Here is a 23,878-nt window from a genome sequence, read left to right as displayed (position 1 = left end):
AGTACATGTAAAGGGTTTTAAGTTTTACAGGCCTTCGATGTAGTATCCAGCTTTGCGTATAACGCGTTCCCAGCGACGCTGATAGCTTTGGATACCGTCGGAACTGCCCAATCTCTGGATGGTGTGAAGATAGCAATCGATTGCCTGCAGAACAACTTCAACAGTTTGGAAGCGAATCTCACATGATGGTTCTTAGGAATTATGTCGAAGTCGCAGGGACTATTTATGCATAACCCACTCATCATCCTGCACGACAATGCATGGGTGCAAGCAGAAGGGTTAGTGTCTCATTTGTTCAATCACTGGGTCTGGGAAGTGATCTACCATACGCTGCCCTACATACTCTCCAATTTTAAGTCCCAGCGATTTTAACCTAATTCCTACGATGGAAGAACCAAGCTTGGGATTCGTTTCCGACCAGTTGAAGACGTTCTGCAGGCAATCAATCAGTCTCTTCGCACCATCCGGAGATTAGGCTGAGCCGACTGTATCCAAAGGCTTTCGCATCGCTGGGAACACGTTGTACGCAACACTGGTTCCTACATCGAAGGCCCGTAAATCCTAAAATCGTGTAGGTATGCTATGTATCTAGAAAACGAATAGCTTCCATTACTAAAAGTCAACCTATGTATATTTAACCCTCAAGTACCGAGGTCCGGTCACCGAGACCGCTAAGCTATTGTTGACTTTAAATATCTGGAAACTCCGCTGTTGCAATTACTTGTACTGCTAGCTACCTTATTATTGGGTTCTGAGAATAACTTCGCCCCTGTAGTATGACAGTAACAAGTTCAAGGTTAGACGCAGTCGTGATTGATGTTCAGGAAGCGGCCTGTGAGACCGGACCTCCGTATTGCAACCGTAAGCTACAGTCGGAGAACACCGAGACACCTCAGGTGTCCTCAGTTCATAAATTAGACGCACATATAACAAATCGAAGGATGTGGCATGCATGGGAAATATGACTGAATTGTGGCATAAAACAAATAAAATACAGAATAAAATTAATATATGGCATGGTTTATTAATCACCAAAATACTCTCAAATTGTCATCCTCCTAACTTGTGATGATGTGAATGATCGTTAACGAATTAAAATGTCTCTCTTGAAGTACAAAAGAAATAATCAAATGGGGTGGTACATGATTTCATACCCTATCTTGTCCTAGCAAATCGTAATTACATATTCATTTAATATTTTGATCAGATAGACAGATTCCGTTTGATTTATTGAAAGTTCTGGATTCAGACGATCAGATCTGAAATATTAAAAGGAAAAAAAATTGAATTAACTTTTGCTCAAAACCCCATTAAGTTTCTACTTATCGATTCAAAAATTTACGATTCTTTACAATTACATAATTTGATGCTTCAATTTCAGTTTAAAACTGAGTCGGCTCAATGAAATAATAATCTGTTCCATTACCAGTCGCTTACTGGATTAACAAAATTAAATAGATAAATTACTGAAGTCTGAAAAATGCAATACGCATTTAAAATGGTCTGCCTAACTCAAAATTAAATTTCTTCAATGCCGTATCACAACTACCAAATGCAAATAACGAAGACATTAACATCATCCGCATCGTGTAACAATATCTGAGACAAAAAAAATCAACTCCAAAACACCATAACCATACAATAATACAAAAATACACTACTATTTACACCCTATTTTACATTATCTACACATGTGGCTACATAAAGACGATCATATTGTCGGAGTATTACTGAATAATTGGATCATACTGTCGGAGTGTCATAGTATAAGTTTATCATAGCTCAGGGTATCGTGAAATTACTAAAGTTTAATCCGATGACCTGGATGAAAATCCTCGAATATTCTGGAAATCTCGAGTTCAGGCAAAGTCTCGAATGGTGTTCTAGAACTATTGTAAATTATCGTGAACATTAAAGTCGTGAACAATAGAAAACTCGGAATAAATCTAATTAAGATTACCTCTTCGAAAACGTACACAAATTCCAACATACGTAGGTTCCATATCCTAAATCACGCAAATATCTATTATAATCCACTATCAACTTATCACTTGCCTCAATAACTATATGGCGTGATTCTACTCTCGAAGAATTACTTCGCTGATTCATTACAAAATCACTTCTCTCGAAGACCATATTATAACATTAACCGTAGTAAAATCTCCAATAACGATTCCTACTATACAATTATACATTTGTGATCCACCCCGGGATATCACAAACTCAATCTAACATCACATAACAAGTTCTACGCGTGTATAATTCTCGAAGATTCAATCCACCTACCGGTTCTCATATCTGGATTCAACTATCTTTGTTCCGCAGGATTATCTACACGGGTTCTGATCCAAAATAACGGAATCATTTCTCTTTTAAGACTATAAGTTCCAATATTTTGCGATGATACACCCAATAAATACCATGCACGGTTATATCTCATCTCTGTACGATGACTGTACATCCAGAAACATCTATTCTACATAAACGAATGCTCTAACATTATTCCCACCAATTGTGGCTATAATAAAGCTGAAAGATACACTCCGAGAATTGTCACTACCTAACACACTTACTATACCACATAAGCCGTATACGCCGTTCCAATATCACGTTATTATCTGACAAGAATAAATATGAAGATCTTCTACTGTCTTTATAATATGGTAAAGTACTACAACAACATAACTAAAATATACTGCCAGACCATTTACTAATTACTACTACGTAACTACACTTCTACCAAACAGATTATCTTAGACAATTGTGTCGACTTAGCTTTAAGGCGTCTTCACGATGTCGAATAACTGGTCGTCCTCAGGAATAATATAGTCATAGGTGCCTTCCTCTCATCCTGTTGCCTGTCAGCTGGTCACATGGTTTTAAGCTTCAATTTCAGCACCAACACATATAGTAGTATGTGACAAAACCATGATGATATTCATCACTATTCTCTTGAATCTCAGGCTGAAACTATTACAAGAAAGATTAGTAAATTTGCCACACAACACTTCCTGTAGATATCGTTTAAATATTACACACGGTAGGCAGCTCAACTTAACTTGACGTCCGCTATGTTACGTACGTTGACAAGAATAATATTCTGAGTAGTATATTTGAATGGTCCAACTAAGTTAATACAATCCAACTTCCACAATTCAGTCTTTAATTATCGCCGTCCGCTCTCGAACCAAGGACTTATCTCAACAGCGTGTCAAACTCCACTGAAGTCCGGCGACTGGCAGACACACTAGCCCAATAACCTACTTCTCTTCACAGCTGACCGGTTGGACTCCTTGATACTCCACGCACGCGCGTTCGAGCCGGAACTCTAGTCAAATTAGCAATAATAATAATTTTCCACACTGGTTTCATTTGTAAACTAATGTTCAGGAGCGTTGTTATCATTATTATTATAATCATTATTTTTGACATACACATTAATTTTCTATCATGCTATTCCGATAGTATCACAAATCGTTCATATGGTTTGTTATGACCGGTGTGAAACTGTAAGTTTCTCGAATGCTAGCGATGCGCGCTCTGTTTTTCTTTCTTTTCTTTCTTTCTTTCATTCTTCTTTTCTTTCTTTCTTCTTTTCTTTCTTGGGCGGTTACTCCTAGTCGTTGACATCCAAATACAGTTTTATAGCTTAAACCATTAATTCAAAAATTATTATGCTCACAGGTGAATTCATTGAGACTCCAAAGAGTACTAGTTCGAAGATATGCCACTTCATCCACATATTCAAGCCATCCGGCCTATTGAAACTGTCACAGTATTTACGTTATCAGTGGATTTGAACTGTCTCAGCGATCAGTCATCATCCATCGCATGGAAGCGGCCCGTGAAACCGGATCTTGCTGTTTTATTTATCAGTGAGTGTGAAGTGAAGAGTCTCAGTGATAACACTTCATGAAGGAGGTTCGTGGTAAGAACAGTCCTGCAGGAACTAGTGTCACAAATAATACTGCTATCGATACTTCCAGGACATGTGTTACAAATAAAAGCTTTACTAAAGTTGTGCAGGAGTGGCTTGAAGAGGACTGTAGTGATGGAGACAGCTGTGAAGACAATATCGCAATTCATAGTGATCATAGTTCGGACTCTGAAACTAGTGAAAGTCACGAGGAAGTGGTAGTTAGTGCAGTGAACGATGAGATAGAAGAAAATAGTGTGAGTGAATCTTCCGACGAAAGTAATAGTGACGCAGTTCAACCTCGTTATTATTACGGCAAGAATCGATATAAATGGTCATCAAAACCCTGCGTCCCTAAGCATTCTCGGACACTGGAACACAATATTTTGAGACTCCCAGCCTTACGACGTACAGCTCAAATTGGTAATGAAGCTGACCCCGTATCTGTATGGAATCTTCTTATAACGGATGATATTCTCAGTATCATTCTTCGATGGACAAATGTAAAACTCAGCAGAGAGAGAAGCAAGTGCAAATCGCAAACAGACTTGAGAAATGTAGATATGATGGAGCTGAAAGCCTTCATAGGATTGTTATTTTACTCTGCAGCTTTCAAATCCAATCATGAAAGCACAAAGTCAATTTTTGCGACAGATGGCACCGAGAGGGAAATATTCCGCAGCGTGATGAGTAAAAACAGATTTGAAACTCTTCTCTCAAACCTTAGATTTGACAACCCTGACGACAGAAGTGAACGCAAAGAGATCGATCCTACAGCAGCAATTTCTGAGGTATTTGACACATTTGTCAGGAACTGTCAGAGTGCATTCAGTGTTGGATCCTCTGCGTGTATTGATGAGATGCTGATCAGCTTCAGGGGGAGGTGTAGATTCAAGATGTATATAACCAGTAAGCCGTGCAAGTATGGACTAAAACTAACGTGCCTTACTGATGCTAGGAAGAATTACTTCTATAATGGGTACATCTACTGCGGTAAGAACTCGGACGGGTTAACACTTAGTGTAGAAGAACGTCGTCTTTCGAAACCTACTCAAGCAGTACTTCGGCTCAGTGCTCCCCGATACGGATCTAACAGAAATATTACTGCAGACAACTGGTTTAGTTCAATGGAAGTTGTGAAATGTCTGAAAGACAAGAACCTTACATACGTAGGAACTCTCAAAAAGAATAAACGGGAAATTCCACCGGCATTTTTGCCATCAAAGATGAGAGAAGTAGGATCGTGTCAATTTGGATTTACCAGAGACATTACTTTGGTATCAGAAGTCCCAAAGAAGGGGCGAGCTGTGATTCTCGTATCTTCTATGCACCACGACAGTGCTATTAATGCTGAAACTAATAAGTCTGAAATTACAATGTATTATAACTGCAACAAAGGAGGCTTAGACGCCTTGGATGAAAAGTGTGTGGTTTATTGCACTGGACGGCGCACACAACGGTGGCCCATGGCCATTTTCTACAGGGTCCTGGACATCAGTGCTGTCAATGCATTCGTCATGTGCAATGCCTTCAAGGATAATCCTGTGAGAACTAGGTTAGAATTCATGTTGGATCTTGCCTCCTCTCTTGTGAAACCGCAGATGGAAAGAAGAGTGAATGATTTTCATCTCACGTTCGAGCTGAGAGCTTGCATGCGCAGAGTTATGAGAACGCCAGAAGAAGAACCACAACCCTCAAATGAAAAGTTGCAAAAAAGGAAAACCTGTTACCTGTGTGATCCAAAGAAGAAAAGGAAAACCTCGTACTTGTGCCACGGGTGCAAAAACCAATCTGTTTGGAGTGCGCTAGTAAAGTGAGTACTCGCTGCATTCAGCACGAGTAGAAATGAAGACTAAGTTTCTGCATTGCAGATTTTTCCATGTTAATAATTTTCATTAATTTTCACCATTTATGGTTAGTCATGACTGTGTTCTAAGTGACTGCAGTAGAATCTTTCATGTTATTTAGTGATATATCGTATTGTTCCTTAGTTCCTTTATTGCTGTCATATTTTTCTGTGTTTTTGCCTTTCGTCGTAATTAAAAAGATTTGTCATCAAGTAGTAGATTATTCCATTACTATTTGCGTATTTTCGCATCAGGAAAGGTCACTATTGAGTACTGGAAACGTTTCTAGACAATGTTAGAATTTATACATGTATTAAAATGTAAAAACTTTCAGCGGTCTCACTGACCGGACCTCGTGGTTAGTGTTACAAATCAAGACCTCGGTACTTACGGGTTAAATTCCTTTGTTGGGAATAAAAACTCGGTGTACCCACGACATGTTATTCAGAAGTTGGAAGTAGCGGGTATGAAAGTAGCGAAAATGATTGCTGCTACAAACAAGTGGGAATAATGGCAGAGAATGTGGAGATAAGTGTTAAGTTAGAAATGAACTGGATGGATGAAAATGTATGCATAAATTGGCTTCGGTTGAGGGGTAAAGTGTAGCAAATAGAGGGGAATAGGTTACCTAGGAAAATAATGGACTCGCCCATGGACGGTAAGTGAAGAAGAGGGGGACAAGTGTGTACTGGTTAGGCTCAATTTTAATGATTTAATGGTAATGGAACCAAACGAGGCCACATGGTTAGTCAGAACTGAGAATCGTAGAGATCCTTAGCTAATCCACAGAGGCTTGCAAACTGAACGCTGAAAGATGTAACATTAAATAATGTTATTTGCTTTACATCCCACAAATTACTTTTATGGTTTTCGGAGAGAAGTAACATTCTGTAAGTAGATGTACGTATGTATGTGAGTAAGAACAAAGCTGAGTGGCACGAACGATGGAAGCACTGGCCTTCTGAATTCAAGTTCGAGTGTTTGATTCCGCCTCAATCCGGTGCTATTTGGAAGTCCTCAAGGGATTTATCGGCACGTAAAGGAATTTATCTTGGCGAAATTCCAGTACCTCAGTAACTCCGAAAACCGTAAAACCCATGATATTATGTATATAAGGAGTTCATTCGTGGGCAATACTCACCTAGTACTAACCACTATATGGAAATAATTTGTTGATATATACTGTAACTGTCCTCTCTTACATTTACACAATAGCTAAGGATTTGCTGTATCAAACACTGAACAATGTACTTGATTAATAATATGAAACTACTGTTCGTCAAGGTAAGGAGTAATATCACTGCGTAGTGCACACCGATATGAGGAGTACAATATATATGGACATAAATTCGTTCATTGCCATACGTTAACATTGCATAGATTAACACGATTCCTAAACTGGGACCCTCCTCATGAAAACCTTAAAATTCTACTCCCCAAGAATATAATAGAAACTCAAGAAAGAATGAGTGTGTTAGTCCCCACTACTACCATCAAAAACTACTTCTTCAGCAGATTTCCTTATATCTCAACTGTGAAATAAAATGAAGTGGAATGGCGGCTTTTAGTGCCGGGAGTGTCCAAGGACATGTTCGGGTCGCCAGGTGCAGGTCTTTTGATTTGACTCCTGTAGGCGACCTGAGCGTGATGATGAGGATGAAATGATGATGAAGGCTACACATACACCCAGCCCCCGTGCCAAGGAAATTAACCAATACTAGTTAAAATTCGCGACCCTGGCGGGAATCGAACCCGGGACCCCTGTGACTAAAGGCCAGCAAGCTAACCATTTAGCCATGGAGCCAGACATCTCAGCTGTTATTTTTATGTCTCCGTAATTTTGTTCATCATACTCCAGCCCATTGTTATCTTTCTTTCCTATATTTCTACAGAGGTAGGCAGAAGTAGAAAATGTCATTCTATAACACCTCCTTTGCTGAATTGGCTGTCAATTTCTTGTATTAGGTTTACACGAAATGGTAATGATTTGTAATTAATTTCTAATCACTTTTCAAGACGGTTCTTGGTTGTTTAGGCTAACTGCGCTGAAAGGATCTAAAAAAAATTTAGATACCTGGCTATGAGCAATATCGAATGACATTCTGCGAATAACTGAATGATCTCACACTGTCATCATCCAGTCTGAAACTACATTTTGTTTCAGGAAGTCCATGCTGAAGAGTAGTAGGATACATTTGATGGTAAATGATTTTGCTGATTTTTTTTTAAATTAGTCTTGAAAAATTAACAAGTTTAAATGGGCCCTAGACGAATATATCGTGGCTGCGGGAGTAATGCCGCGTATCTGACAATGCACTTCCTATCCATGAAATTCCTTCATCTTCAACCTTTGAAACCCAACCTCTCAAGTGGATATTCAACACCTTTCTTATAATGAAGAATGAACTAAAGGCTTGCGGCATTAAATTTTAAAAAAGGTATATACCAGGAAGAAAATTAACAAATTTCCCTCCTTCTGTTGAAACAAATTGTTGTTAATGTTTGGGATTTCTCTGAATTCACTCAGCGTCCTCGCCACTCCAGTCGTCCTAGTGGGTTATTATGTATCAATACAAATATTCTAACAAGATAGTATTTAATTCTAATCCATAGGTTTATTTCATCAAAATTATTGACTTATACAAGGACAAGTCAATAAGTATCTGCAATTAATTTTTATAATTTATTACAGAAAGAGTACACACTTTTTATTGATATAATTTTTCAACATAGTCACCCTGCTTTTCAATGAACATGGTTCACCATTTCACAAGCTGTCTGATACCCAATGCAAACAAGGTTTTTGGTTGCGCAGTAAGCCACTTATGCACCACTTCCTTTCCCTGTTGATCGGAGCTGAATCGACGGCCTCTTAGAGCATTTTTAAGTGGACCAAACAGATGGTAATCCGACGTGGAGAGATAGACACTATACGCAGGATGCAACAAAAGAATTCCTTCCCACAATCGACCTCTGCGTTTGTTGCGAATTGCAGGTTCAAATTGTTTACCAGCATATCACTGTAACTTTCGCTATTTACTGTTTCCCCTATTACTTGAGAGTCCCAAAACACTGTGAGCATCACTCCGCTCCTGGTACACCCTCAGACCACAAAAAATGGATTACGGAACGCTGTTCTTGCTTGGTGCAAACAGAGAGTGTTGCAGCCATCTTTATGTCGCAACAGCGCAAGCTGTACTGATCTGATAACGCTGAAACCTACCACTGACGTAGACAACGGTACAATCTATCGGCTGGGGAGCACATAGCGCCACAGTGTCAATCTAAAGACAATTAGAACAAAATTTCAGCTACTTACTGACTTGTCTGCAAATTTATTCCCTAATACATATATAAGATGAAGAAGTAGCACTTCCCCTTCCCTCTCCAATGAACAAAGGCAATGCCCACAACATTCCCCTCATCTACTATTCACTCTCCACGGAACAGAGTTATTATCTACAGAATTTCGCCCTCACTCCCACTTAGCTACCACTACCGGAGCAAGGAAACTGGCTTCAGTCCTAGTTCAGTTGCTAAAGGTAACAGTCAATTATCTGCTTAGATAAGTACAGAAAAATACCTGTAAGTTTTTAAAGTGACAGTGGAGGACTACTACAATCATTATTTGTTCTTACTTGTTCATAACAACACCCGTCCATAATCACTGACAAGTTTACGCTCCGTAAACAATATTTAAGATATATGCGCATAATTTAAAGTGATTTGATATAATCTGAGGATGTTCATGTAGAATGAAACATTTCATTCTTTATTTAATAGTACTTGTATAGGTATGTTATATACGTTATTATTATTGTTTTCGACAGACTGAGAAGCTTTAAAGTTCCATATGACAATTGATATACTTACGGAAATGGAAGACTTAAGTATCAGATGAATATACCAGGAGCAATGTACAATAGCTGACAACACAAGATTGAAATTTCAGTTCATGAAACACACAGAGGCATTTAATTTACAAGGGAATCCTATTTATTATTAGAATAGCAGAGCAAAACCAATTAATGGTAGTGCACAAATACTCCCAATGTCCACTGAAAAGCTATTGTGTTAGTGAAAAGTAAAGCGACTGCTTATAATGTGATCTTGGCAGCGTGGTGCTTAGATACTTCACGTAATGATTAATTTTCTATTGGAATTTTGGGCACTAGTCATTCATTTTGGAACGGTAAGAAGAGCATCCTCTGCCTCTGTGGTGTAGTGGTTAGCGTGATTAGCTGCCACCTCCGGAGGCCCAGGCTCGATTCCCAGTTCTGCCATAAAGTTTGAAAAGTGGTACGAGGGCTGGAACGGGCTCCACTCAGCCTCGATAGCTCAAATAAGTAGAGGTGGGTTCGATTCCTACCTCAGCCATCCTCGAAGTGGTTTTCCTTGGTTTCCCACTTCTCCTCCAGGCAAATGCCGGGATGGTACCTAACTTAAGACCACGGCCTCTTCCTTCCCTCTTCCTTGTATATCCCTTCCAATCTTCCCATCACCCACCAAGCCTCCTGTTCAGCATAGCAGGTGAGGCCGCCTAGGCGAGGTACTGATCCTCCTCCTCAGTTGTATCCCCGACCCAAACTCTCACGCTTCAGGACACTGCCCTTGAAGCGGTAGAGGTGGGATCCGTCGCTGAGTCCGAGGGAAAAACCAACCCTGTAGGGTAAACAGATTAAAAAGAAGAAGGAAAAGTACATCAAATGTAGGATGTCAACTTTTCATTCATGATGAGTGTAATGCTAGCAGGAGGTACTCATACTCCTCTCCCAGTTCTGATGTTAGGTCAAGGCAAAACATTCACCACAAATTACTTGGAATATGCAGATCGCGTCAGAGCCTAATTCGTATAGTATTATCGTAATGCTTGTCAAAGTTTAAATGTTAATTTTTACTTCTTGCTCATATTTACGACATATGCAAAGAGCAAGGGGTAATTTTCTACCATCTTCGAACTCGATTATCCTTTACCTTCTCTAAATGTTCAAACAACGAAATGTTGTCACTCTCTCACTTCTTTATCAGTAAATAAGCGACACATTAAAGTAAATTGAGAAATAGGACATTAATGAAACAACACGCATTAAAGTTACTCACAGCAGAATTAAAATGAAAACACGTAATGAAAGAAAATTAATTCCCCCTGCCATCATGGCATTACAGCCCTCCTGGGCCTCTGTTTACCAAGCGACCACTGCTCAGCTTGAAGGCCTGTAGATTACGAAGTGACGCTTGGTTGGAGCGAGAAATCCTCTCGGCCGTTATTCTTGAGTTTCTAGTCCGGGGGAAGGTATCTCACCGTCAGATAGCTCCTCAATTGTTGCCATGTAGGCAAAGTGGACAACGAACCAGCCCTTAGTTCTAGGTAAAATTTATTGACCTGCCCGAGGACAGAATCCGGGACTCTTAATAAGATGCAGGCTCACTAAACCTAGATCGAGTCGCCAGCTAATGAAAATAACTGCAGTTCGTTATAACTAACGATTATCGTAAATGAAATATTCTGTCAGTATATCTGGCGAAAAATTATTGACTCTTTCCCTTTACATATTTACTTATCGGCAACTGACTTGCCTGTTACCCATGCTGGTATTCTGATCAAGTATAAGAATTGGTGTCGTAAAACTTGCGCCGAGTAAAAGTTGCGCCGTGTTAAAATCAGTAAAACTTGCGCCGTAGTCATTAATCATTCAAGCGAGAGGTCTTGTTTGTCTGGGAATTCCACAGGGAAGTTTCGTGTTTCAGAATGTGACAGTGTCCACTGCCTACTTACCCCTTATCAGGGTTTTCAAATATTGTTTCTGATTTCTTCATCTTTATATCAGCATCACTGTTTGAAACAATTTCATGTGTCATTTATTAATCTTTTATACCCAGCGGAATGCGACAGGCCTCGCCAGGGCACACAATTTCCTTTCCTTGGCAGTAGCTATGGTTCATTCTTGACCCCTATCACTTCATAAGGGGTACATGTCAGGGGAAACGTAGGGTGAGACAGTTTTTCTTCTGTTTTCACTGGTCATTCTTTATTCAACAAATTAGCTATCTTTTAATATGTCATCCATTAATCTTTGTCCGGAAAAGCACGCCAGACCTCGAATTCGGCAGCATTCATTCCTGACCCTGTTAGTTAACTACAAACAGGCTGTGGATATTCTTCATAAGACTGAAAAGCTGATTCCATGTTTCCACACTTGGTTTGTAAATAAAGTCAAACTACAAACTTATACACATTTCACCCACTTATATAAATACGATGCAGGTCTTTTAAATGTGCAAGAGACCAACATTGATAGAGTGAATAACATTTTATATATATTAACTAGCAATTACCCGCGGCTTCGCTCGCGTGGATTTTGTAATTTGAACAAAGTAATCGTTCCTCGGCATTGTACTAAGACATTACCGGTATCTGAAAAGTCATAAAGTATAAAATCTCACCCAAAAATTGAGTTTCATTTACCCCAGAAATTCTTTGTAAATTATGTTTGTGGTATTAACTTTTGGGGCTAATACGACCGTGCGACATAGAATTGTACATGCGAGAAACAGTCACCTCTTAAGTCGAAAAAATAAATATATGTTTCTTTATGTTTAAAGGAGATTCCAAATAAATATTCTCACATCCGTAACATCTTCAGTTTTTGAGATATATAAAAGTATCCCCATAGAAATAATTTAACCCCTCGATCAGTCTTTCTCCCACTCCCACCCTCATCTAAGTGTATTTTCCGAAAATTAAATTCGTGTTTCTTTATTTTTAAAGGAGGTTCCAAATATCAAATCTCACGTCTGTAACATCTTCAGTTTTTAAGTTATAAGTATCCTCATTAAAAATAATTCAAGCATTTTTCACTTCCTTTCACCCTCTGTTAAGTGGCTTCTCCGAAAACGAAAAGGTACATGTTCCTGTATTTTTAAAGGACTCTCAAAATACCAAGTTACTTGTCTCTAACACGTTAATTTTTACATATAATGTAAATATACCGGTACTCATTTTTGAAATTTACCGGCTTTTCCTATTCTTTTCAGCCCCTTAATTGAACTTTCCGAAAACCAAAAAGTGCATGTTTCATTATTTTAAGGAGATTCCAAATACCGGTTTTCATGTCTGTACGTCTGTAACACCTTCATTTTTTTAGATAAATGTATACTCATGAAAATAATTCAACTTCTTCTTCACTTCTTTCCACCCCTCTCAGCCTTAAGTGAACTTCACGAAAACAAAACATTCGTGCTTATTTTGAAAGGAAATTGAAAATATCAACTTTAATGTCTGTAACAGCTTCAATTTTTAAGATAAAGCATCCTCATAAATATATTTCAAATCCTTATTTACTTATTTTAAAATCCACACCACTTACGTCGGTTTTCCGAAAAAGAAACACATGCGTGTTTCTTTATTTTTAAAGGAGATTCCAAATACTAATTTTCACGTCTGTAACATCTTCAGTTTTGAGACATAATAATCCTCATAAAAGTAATTCAACTCCTTTTTCACCGCCCCTCCCCTTCCTACCCGTTAAGTTGATTCCCCCTCCCAAAAAGTGCGTGTTTATTTTTAAAGGAGATTCCAAATATCAATGTTCACGTATTTAGCATCTTTAGTTTTTGAGGTATAAGTATCCTTATACAAATAACTCAACTGATTTTTCAATTCATTCGCCCCCCTTAAGTGGATTTTCCGAAGACACAAGAACACGTGTTTCTTTACTTTGAAAGAAGATTCCAAATAGAGTACAAATGTTCATGCCTCTAACATCTTCAGTTTTTGATATATAAGTATCCTCATATAAAGAATTCAACTCCTTTTTCACCCCAGCCCGTTAGGTTGATTCCCCCCACCCCTCCAAAAATGCGCGTTTCTTTATTTTGAAAGATTCCAAATACAAATTTTCACGTGTGTAACCTTAAGTTGTTGAGATAGAAGTTTCTCCATAAAAAGAATTAATTTTTTTCACTTCCTTTCACCCTCCCCCCTTTAAGTCAGCTTTCCTAAAACCAAAAATACCCGTTTCTTTATTTATGAAGGAGCTTCCAAATGCCAATTATCACGACTGTAACATCTTCAGTTTTGAGAGTTGATTTCCTCCAAAAAATGCGTGTTTCTTTTTAAAAGAGATTCCAAACACTAATTTTCACGTCTGTAACATCTTTAGTTTTTGAGATATAAGTATCCTCATGAGAGGAATTCAACTCCTATTTCACTCCACCCGCACCCGTTAAGTTGATTTCCCCCACTCAAAAAATGCGTGTTTCTTTATTTTTAAAGGAGATTCTAAATACCAATTTCCACTTCTTTTAACCTTCAGTTTTGAGATCTAAGTTTCTCCAGAAAAAGAATTATTTTTTTTTTACTTCCTTTCACACTCCCCACTCAAATGAATTTTTCAAAAACAAACAGTGCCAGTTTCTTTAAAAGAGCTTCCAAATACCAATTACCACGACTGTAACTTCTTCAGTTTTTGAGATATATGTATCCTCGTAAAAGGAATTCATCTCCGTTTTCACCCCTCACCCAACAAGTTGATCAACCCGCCCCCCGCAAAATGCGTGTTTATTTATTTTTAAAGGAGATTCCAAATACCAGTTATCACGTTTGTAACATCTTTAGATTTTTTGGTATATATTTTCATACGAATAATTCAACAAATTTTTCAATTCTTCCACCCCTTGTCAAGGTTTTTCCGAAAAACAAAGATTACGTGTTTCCTTATTTTTAAAGGAGATTCAGATCTGCAACATCTTAAATTTTTCAGATATACTGTAGATATGCTAATTTTAAAAATTCACTCCCTTTTTCACTTCTGCTTAACTGGATTTTCCGAAAAACATCATGTTTCTTTACTTTTACAGGAAATTCCAAATACCAGTTTTCAAATCGGTAATGTGTTAGGTATTTGAGATATTTTGCAGATACAGTTTTTTTTAATTCACCCCGCTTGTCACTCTTGTACACCCCCTATTCGTCGGATTATCCAAAAACACAAAAATACGTGTTTCTTTATTTTCAAAGGAGATTCCAAATACCAATTTTCACGTCTGTAAACTTTCCACTTTTTGAGATATGGATATCCTTATTTTAAAAATTCACCCCCCTTTTCGCCCCCTCAGCGACGGAATATCCAAAAATCCTCCCTTAGTGAGCATCTACACCCTAATATAAATGTATCCCGAAAATTTACTTTCTTTATGTCCAGAAGTTTCGGCTCGGCGATGATGAATCTGTCAGTCAGTTAGGACATGTTATTTTATATCTGTAGATTTCAAAACCTCAGTTGTACAGATATTCACACCATTCGTTGAAAGTGGAAATAAGCCCCTGCGGTGCAGCGCAGGTAGCCGTTGCTTAAGACAGCTGTCAAACCACTTCTACTCCCGGCGGGGAATCTCCACGGCGCAAATTTTACAGTTCCATAAGAATTCATTCTGTTCAACTCGAATAGATTCTTGATCTGCGAGAGGATATGGCAGCCTGATGTCTGTTCTCAAAGATACTTATGAGCCAGAATAAACATATTTACGAACAAACGCTGTATTTGTTCAATGTTTTCGTGTTTTGGCCGTTTTCAACACGAGAAATACCTGTTTAGAAGGAACTTCAAAGGCCAAGTTAAGTTAAATAAGAATTTGATTTTTAAACTAGGACGAATAATTATATGTACATTATTCTAAAACTTATTATGACATATGAATTTATAGCAAGAATAAGAGAGGCAAAAGAAAACAGAAATGAGAAATGAAGAACAGCAACATGAGATATGTACAGTTAAATATATGTTCCTTAGAATTTCACTGTTAACCTGTAACTTTGCCCGAAAACAAATTTATTATAATTTATGCAATGAAATAGTCATTTTATTACAAATCCCTGTGTCCGACTCGTTGGCTGAATGGTCAGCATACTGGCCTTCGGTTCAGAGGGTCCCGGGTTCGATTCCCGGCCGGGTCGGGGATTTTAACCTTCATTGGCTAATTCCAATGGCACGGAGGCTGGGTGTTTGTGCTGTCCCCAACATCCCTGCGACTCACACACCACATATAACACTCCACCACAATTACACGCAGTTACCTCACACGGCAGATGCCGCCCACCCTCATCGGAGGGTCTGCCTTACAAGGGCTGCACTCGGCTAGAAATAGCCACACGGAATTAAAATTACAAATCCCTGCAATTACAAAATCAAATATTGAAATTTAATACCAAATTGATTTAAAAAATGTGTCTCTATAAACCATAAAAGTAGTTAGTGGAACGTAAAACCAGTAAAATAATAATAACACAATTAATATTATTACTATTAATTTTATTATTGCTGTTTCAGTAGAAACTGAAGTGTGTATTAACACTTGAATGAAATAAAATGTGAATTTATGAATTTCCAGTTATATTGATGGTACTGATTTTCCTTTTTTTTTTTTTTTTTTTTTTTTTTTTTTACACAGAAGCGCTCGTGAAGATCATCGGCCTTCGCTATCACTACTTCACTGTACCATGGAATTTATTTGATTTCCTATTGGTGGTTGCTTCTATTCTTGGAATTCTAATGGAAGACATCATGATTGATTTTCCCGTTTCGCCAACACTCCTGCGAGTCGTTCGAGTTTTTCGCATCGGTCGTATCCTACGGCTTATCAAGGTATGTAGTAATTAGCCTGATAATGTTCTAAGGCTCTCTGTGTAACACATGTTTACTCTTTCCCTTCACATGCTCACTTTCCGGCAAATGGCTTGTCTGTTCATACGACTCACATTACTGAACATAATTTCGCTTCACAGATAGAACTCAATCCACACAATTTTTAACAGGCGTATGTTGACAATTCTTTGAAATGAAGAAGGGGAAGTGCTGTAAATTAACGCCTCACGGCGCGGAAGAAGGTTGAACTTCGTTTCACAGACAGAATTCACTCCACGCACTAGTTAACAGGTGAACGCCTACACTGTCCTACGACTCACAGCACTGAAAGACATTTAAGTTCGCTTTACAAGTAGAATACCCTGCACACACTAGTGAGCAAGCGAATGTCGACACTACGGCCCACAGTACTAAAAGTCGTTTAAGGTCGCTTTACAAACCAGCAGGTACGATTAGAATGCTTAACTCACTGTACACGCTAGTACGATAAGTTCACACGCAAAGTTCACACACACGCTACAGAGAATATTATTGCTAAAACACAGACAACTAAGAATATTGATATGTTCATGCGCGGAAATCGAACTCCGTACGATTCGCTTAGGTAACTCAATTTATAACACACTTAGATAGATCTTACCGCTCACTTCCGGAGAAGTGGGGTCATCGAAAAAGGTAATCATAATATTTTGAAAAGAAGAGTGTCACTTCATGGTTAACAGTGAAGTGAATGAGTGCTGTAGCGACGGAAACGTACGGCTCGCAGTGAGCAAGTTGTCAGATTTCTGCTGACGCTCTCTTGGCATATCCCGTAAGTAGATACATTTGGATGGCTCTGGAACAGCCAGCGCCACACGCCTCTGAGACAGGCCTCCGCCATACGGAATGTGCTGACTAAAAGTGCATGCTTAACCTCAAATAACATTACTTGGTGGGCGATTTGAAAACACATGCTGAATGGTTAGCCAGAGAGAGACTAAGTTTCTTCTTCTTTTTCTTCTTCTTCTGCTTTTTCCACACTGTGGGGTGACGATTGTGAGCTGTTTAACACATGTGGATTTACCTCTGTTTTACAGCCGTATGTCCTTCCATATGCAAACACTGTTTAGAACCTATACACACCTATACATAAACAACTTTACTGTTCACCTACATCTAGCGACAGAATAATATTATTGATTTTAAGTCCCACTATCTACTTTTACGGTTTTCGGCGACGTCTAGATCCCGAAATTTTGCCCAGCAGGAGTTCTTTTACGTGCCAGTAAATCTATCAGCACAAGGCTGAAGTATTTGAGCACGTTCAAATACCACCGGACTGAGCCAGAATTGAAACTGCCAAATTGGGCTCAGAAGGCCAGCACTCTACTGTCTGAGCTACTCAGCCCGTCTAGCGATAGAACGGTGTGTAAAATAATAATATTACTCGGTAAAGGAAGAACATGACCTTGGTATCTTCCTCTGCTCCTTTTTTTACACTGTAGAGTCGCGGGTGTGAATTGCGTCACCACATGCTCTCTCTGCATAGGGAATAAATTATTCATGTCTGCGTGCTTCTTATTATTGAGAATAACACAAAGTCAACGTTTATCCGTAAAACTGTGTTGAGTTCACACTACAGATACTCTTTTTTCTGCATTTGCGTTATTATAGTTGTAAAACTAGATTTAATTTTCCCAAGTCAATCAATCAATCACTCAATCAATCAACATTGATTTGCATTTAGGGCAGTCGCCCAGGTGGCAGATTCCCTATCTGTTGTTTTCTTAGACTTTTCCTAAATGATTTCAAAGAATTTGGAAATTTATTGAACATCTCCTTTGGTAAATTATTCCAATCCCTAATTCCCCTTCATATAAATGAGTATTTCCCACAATTTGCTCTCTTGAAATTCAACTTTGTCTTCATATTGTGATCTTTCCTGCTTTTGAAAACCAAAAGAAAATAATCGTGAGGTCTCAGCTGCTAAGTTGCAGACTGTCCGAAGTAGTGACATCAAGGTGACCTGCGTATCAATTTCAACATTCCGATTGTGCTTAAGTAGCAAGGAAAGCTGAATGAAACTCTACGTACTAAGAAGCTTCAGTACTGTGGACATGTAAGGAGAATGGATCTTCTGCTAGAGAAAATTCCGACAACTCGCTGTCTAAGTTATTTGAGAAACATATATATCGTTTCTTCACTTTTCTACCCTTTTCCCAATTGCTTTCAGTCAAAACTTGATCTGGATTTAACCAAGTTTTACAGATATTTTTTCAGTCATCAATGGTATATAAAACATTATTGCATGTTGCTGTAGTAGTTTGCGATGCGCTGCGTTGCATGTAGATGAAGATGAGTATTATGCTTCCCACACACTAGGCGATCACAACAGTGGCCAGGGTCGTGTCAGTGGTCAGCGATGGAACGGCCAACACAGCGACCAGCAGGACGGCTTACGTTGTCATCAATCTAGCAGCAGATCGTTAGCATAACTTTAGAACAGAAAACACAAATTCAAGCAAAGTTATTGGGGGATGTCGGGTAAACTGAAAGAAAAAATGTATCGAGCAAATCCTCACACATTGGAGGAACTGAAAGAAACCCAGACCGAACGCCCGGTGTTTGTACTCTGGGCTACGCCAGTTGCAGTATGGGAGGCGCGCGCATAGTTCTTGACCTTGCAAGCAGCCTGCACGTGTTCGACCTGGCAAGCATGAGTCGCCAGTCTGAATCTCAGCTGTTAACCTGCTGAGACAGTTATCATTGCAACACCATTTTCGTATGTAAAAGTTCTGGTTTCATCTTAATGGCCGTGTGAACAGTCATAACTTTCACTATTGATGTGCAGAAAATCCCAATGGTGTTTATGAAGTCCCTCGTAATGGTAGGAAGATTGGTGTTTGGTGTGCTGTCAGTGCAATACAAATAATTGGCCCTATCTGTTTCGAGATGACAGAAAATGCAGACAGGTACCAAGATGATATTTTGATGCCGTTCTTCCATCAGTTAACGGAAGAAGAAAAATCGCGTGGATGATTTCAACAAGATTGTACCCCTGCTCATACAGCAGCAGATTCCCTTCTTACAATCTCGTAAAGTGTTTGAAAAGTGATCCAGCAGATTTCTGGTAGCCACATTCTGGCAGACACGAGTGATTTTTGCCACTGTAATATTTCTGATTTAATTCGTAATGTTTTCTTTCAGTTCCTCCAATGTGTGAGGATTTGTTCGATACACTTTTTTCTTTCAGTTTACCCGACAAATAAAAATCACACACTGTTAGTCTGGAGAACGAAGGGGAAGCAGACCAGCACTGATCACTGGCATCTTTTATAAGGTAAGATTTTTTCATATAGGATTGTATACACGCTTAAAGCAGTGCGGCCGCGCGTGACATAAGTTTTGCAGAGGCAGCTGCCATATCGTAGAGTACAACCACCGTGCGTTCTGTCTGGTTTTATAAGATGTATATATATATTGTTTGTAACTGTCTTGAATTTCTCCCAAGATTATCTCATTCACATCACGATGTATATCAAAACAGCATTGTTCTACTATGGGGAATTTCTTACAAATAATCAAGACACTGAAAAGTATAAGACGATCATAAAGAATATGCTAACCAAGATTATCAGAACTCCTCAATAACTTTCCTCTAATTTCAGGGCACATTATACAGGTGTTAGAATAGTTACATTTACACCACAAATGTAACACTCCACAGCTGCTGTACTTTAGAGGGACACAATACCTTATCTCATTGTACCTTGGTTTCCTACTGAGATTTATTTGAAATAATCAGTACTACTAGGTATTGTAAGGATTGTAGTCAGTTATGTAATAAAAGTTATGTAAGAAACGTTCAATGTTCTATCAGTAGGCTACTTGTATTTACTTTAAGATGAAAAAGGGGAACTTATATTCAATACAAAATACATAGTGCTATCTCAAGAAGATTCAAGCTACAAAATACCGACGGGATGCTGTTGTGTGCATTTTAAACACTTTTAATCAGCAGGTACCTTTACTGAGTAACTGAATTCGTTTTAACAACTGTTAAATCAAATCTAACAGTCAGTATACAACACAAAATCTATAAGCGTGATATATTGAAATAGTAGAGCCTCCGTACCTGACTCGGCAGCGCACCGGCCTCTCACCGCTGGGTTCGTGGTTCAGATCTCGGTCACTCCATGTGAGATTTATGCTGGGCAATGTGGAGGCGGGACAGGTTTCCCTCCGGTTCCTCCGGTTTTCCCTGTCGCCATTCATTCCAGCAACACTCTCCAATATCATTTCATCAGTTAGAGGAGTGGGGCAGTCTTCGGCATCCAGAACAGTTCCTATCCTCGCCAGTACATGAGGCTGCATACATTCCATCCCTGACCCGGTCGAATGACTGGATACAGGCTGTAGATTTTGGTATTTGACTATAGTCAGGATATTGTTCTAACATTATTTCTAAGCAAAACAGAAGAACAATGGTAAGAAATTTTACCTCCTTTGTACATACAGTTTTTTTTTACTTACATAGATAGTATGAAACAGGTTTTCTCAGAAATTATTCTTCTTCTTTATAGGTACACATACTGATGAACCTGGTGTTATTCTCCATTCCTCCTTAATTTAACTAGTTTTTTATTCTACATGAATCTCTTTCCTTTCTAGGCTGCAAAAGGAATAAGAAAACTTTTGTTTGCTCTTGTTGTCTCCTTACCGGCACTCTTCAATATTGGCGCTCTACTAGCACTTATTACCTTCATATATGCCATCATTGGAATGTCAGTCTTCGGACATGTCAAACAGCAAGGTGCTTTGGATGACATGGTCAACTTTGAGACATTTGGACGGAGTATGCAGCTACTATTCAGGTGAGATAGTAGATATTTCCTACGTCATTTAAGAAAGTACATATTAGTGGAATTTTCCAAAATAACACTTTACTAATACAAAGTAACAGTTTATATCCTTCCTTTTATTATTGTAGACCTTCTACATGCCCAATAAAGGCCGTGAAGATGTGTTCTATTTTAGTATTATGTCAGAAAATAGCCTATACTCTAAAATATAACTACAGTGAAGAATATTTTCAGATATTAATATTCTTAGTTCATTTTGTTGAAGTTTCAATAATCACATATATTATAAGTTTAAGGTTCGTTAATTATATGTAACTTTCATTGTCATATGGATAGAGTTAATACAATAACTAGGGTATTTGGTCAGTTAGTCGTAAATTTCCAAATTTTATTTCAGTGAGTGAGAAATTTAAGTCATACAAAAATACTCGTTCGATATAAGTAAGATAAGTAACAAGATATTTGAAATGAAAAACATAAAAGAAACTGAGAAAAGGAATGCAGTAAATGACAAAATTATATATATTGTGGGATACATACTTCAATCATTGTTAAGGGTTGTCACGTTCTTTAGCACTCTGCATATCCATGGAAGATACTTTTTTTTGCAAGCTGCTTTAGGTCACACCGACACAGCTAGGTTTTACGGCGACGATGGGACAGCAGTAGGAATGGAGCGGTCGTATTTACAGTGTGTATAGGGATGGAAATTCTGCTGTATGGATTTTAAGCCATTTTAATTGTCGAAACAACTTGAGAATGTGCAGTGCTTACAAGTGGACGCAGGTGCATTTGTTGTACTCCTTGGTATTATCCCTGACTAACTTGATCTTTAAATTCTAGAATACCCTTCCATTATTCAATAAATAAATATATTTTCAATTTCTTACAGTCAGAAGGTGAAGAGAACAGGTTTGGGAAGCAGTATCATTTAGAGAACTCAAATTCGAATTTCAGAGCTGTTAGTAATCATTCACGGAATATTTTCTCTACTCCTGGGAAGTACTGATGCAGTGCCTTATTTCAAATAATTGGATACCCGTTCCGTATAGTTGACCATATTTTCGCAAGCAGATGCAATGCTTGAATTGAACTTGGAAACAAATGTAAATTCTCCAACGGCCACAGGCACAGAAATATTGCAGGAGAAAAGCGTTTTGCTCACTAAAATATACGAGCATGGTAAAAAACATCTATTTTCAAAAGTAATAATGCATGATTTTCTACTTCACCATATTATTATTTGTAACGAAACACAAAATACAATCATGTTTCCAAACATTGATTGAAAGCTAAGATACTTACGAATGTAAGCAAGTGATTTGCATTTCCGGACCCAGCAGTGCCCTCCGGACTATCATGTTAGGCTGCTGAGGAGCAAATCAATTGAATCTGTCGGTGGAGAACTAAGTCATTGTTTTTCTAAGTTTCCAGGGGGAACAAGGAACTCGATTGTGAATTAAATACTGCGCTAAACAACATTATTTATTACCAGATGATATATGGGTTACCCATTTTCAAACCCCGTCAAGTCCACGGAATTTTTATTTTTGTAAACCATATGGTAGGTGACACCGCGTTAAAGTTTATAAGCCATACTTTCCGGCACTATGGGCGTTATTTCCCCTCCAAATTCAGGACTGAATATCGAATACAGTTCCTGAACCCGTTAAATGCTTGGCTGTTGCAGGTCCGGAAAACGTCATGTCCATAAGCGAATACAGGAGCAAAACTTCTTAAGTCAAGTAGACAAAAGTGTTTTATTGACGATACAGTTACAAAGAAGGTTACATCCACATATTTGGTGAAGGATTAAATTCTGCCAATTGAAGTACTACCTATAATTCGACGGCTCTAAGTATTAACATCGTAACTCCAAGAATAGCCAAAATAAGTTACGATCATCACCAAAGCAGTTATTCTGTATTCTCCCTATGTATAAAAATCGTATCTCCTGCGCCCCAAACGTAGCAGCAATATTACATCTTAACGTCGTCGTCTGGGAGAATGGTGGCACAAATGAAATTGTAACTGTAGTTATGATATTTGCACAGGGGGAAAATTCAATGTCAATATTTGGAACTGTCGAATTGAACTTTGTATCTTAGTATATTATTGAAACGAGGGAACAGATGTACAGGTTTTTGATTGGAAAACGGCCGTCAAAGATATAGCAAAGATACATTAATTCCAGTACTGTACTCATGTCATTTCATATACGAGAAAACATAAAGGTACAGTAATACGCCGTATGGGCCACCCTGTTAATCATCAGAGGATCCGGTAACACTTCACCTGATTTAATTACTTGAGTTTTATTTTCTAGAAATGTAGCCATCCCCTCAACCACTCTTTTGTCTAGTCCAATAGCCCGTAGTTTCGTCAGTAATTTCCCATGATCTACTCAATCAAAAGCCTTGGATAGGTCAGTACCAAAAAAGTTCATTTGACCTCCTTAATCTAAAATATCTGCTAACGCTTGATGGAATCCTACAAGCCGAGCCTCACTGGAACAACCTTTCCCAAATCCGAACTGTCTTCTACCAAACCATTTAGTAATTTACCAAACGTGTCTAATGCAGTCTGTAAGAATGCTTTCTCAGAGCTTACAAACAACACATGCCAAGCTGA

General features: G+C 38.4%; 1 protein-coding gene across 1 annotated transcript in view; it reads left to right on the top strand.

Annotated features, from left to right (window-relative positions):
- Window positions 1–23,878, top strand: part of LOC136863549 (sodium channel protein 60E-like) — a 280,338-nt gene that overhangs the window by 231,488 nt on the left and 24,972 nt on the right. Inside the window, exons 24-25 of the mRNA XM_067139930.2 lie at window positions 16,213–16,406; window positions 21,057–21,259. Coding sequence (XP_066996031.2) covers window positions 16,213–16,406; window positions 21,057–21,259 — 397 coding nt within the window. The remainder of the gene's footprint in view (window positions 1–16,212; window positions 16,407–21,056; window positions 21,260–23,878) is intronic.

The sequence above is a fragment of the Anabrus simplex genome, chromosome 2 (assembly GCF_040414725.1).
Source record: "Anabrus simplex isolate iqAnaSimp1 chromosome 2, ASM4041472v1, whole genome shotgun sequence".
Lineage (NCBI taxonomy): Eukaryota > Metazoa > Arthropoda > Insecta > Orthoptera > Tettigoniidae > Anabrus > Anabrus simplex.
This window is presented reverse-complemented; position numbering and strand designations above follow the sequence as displayed.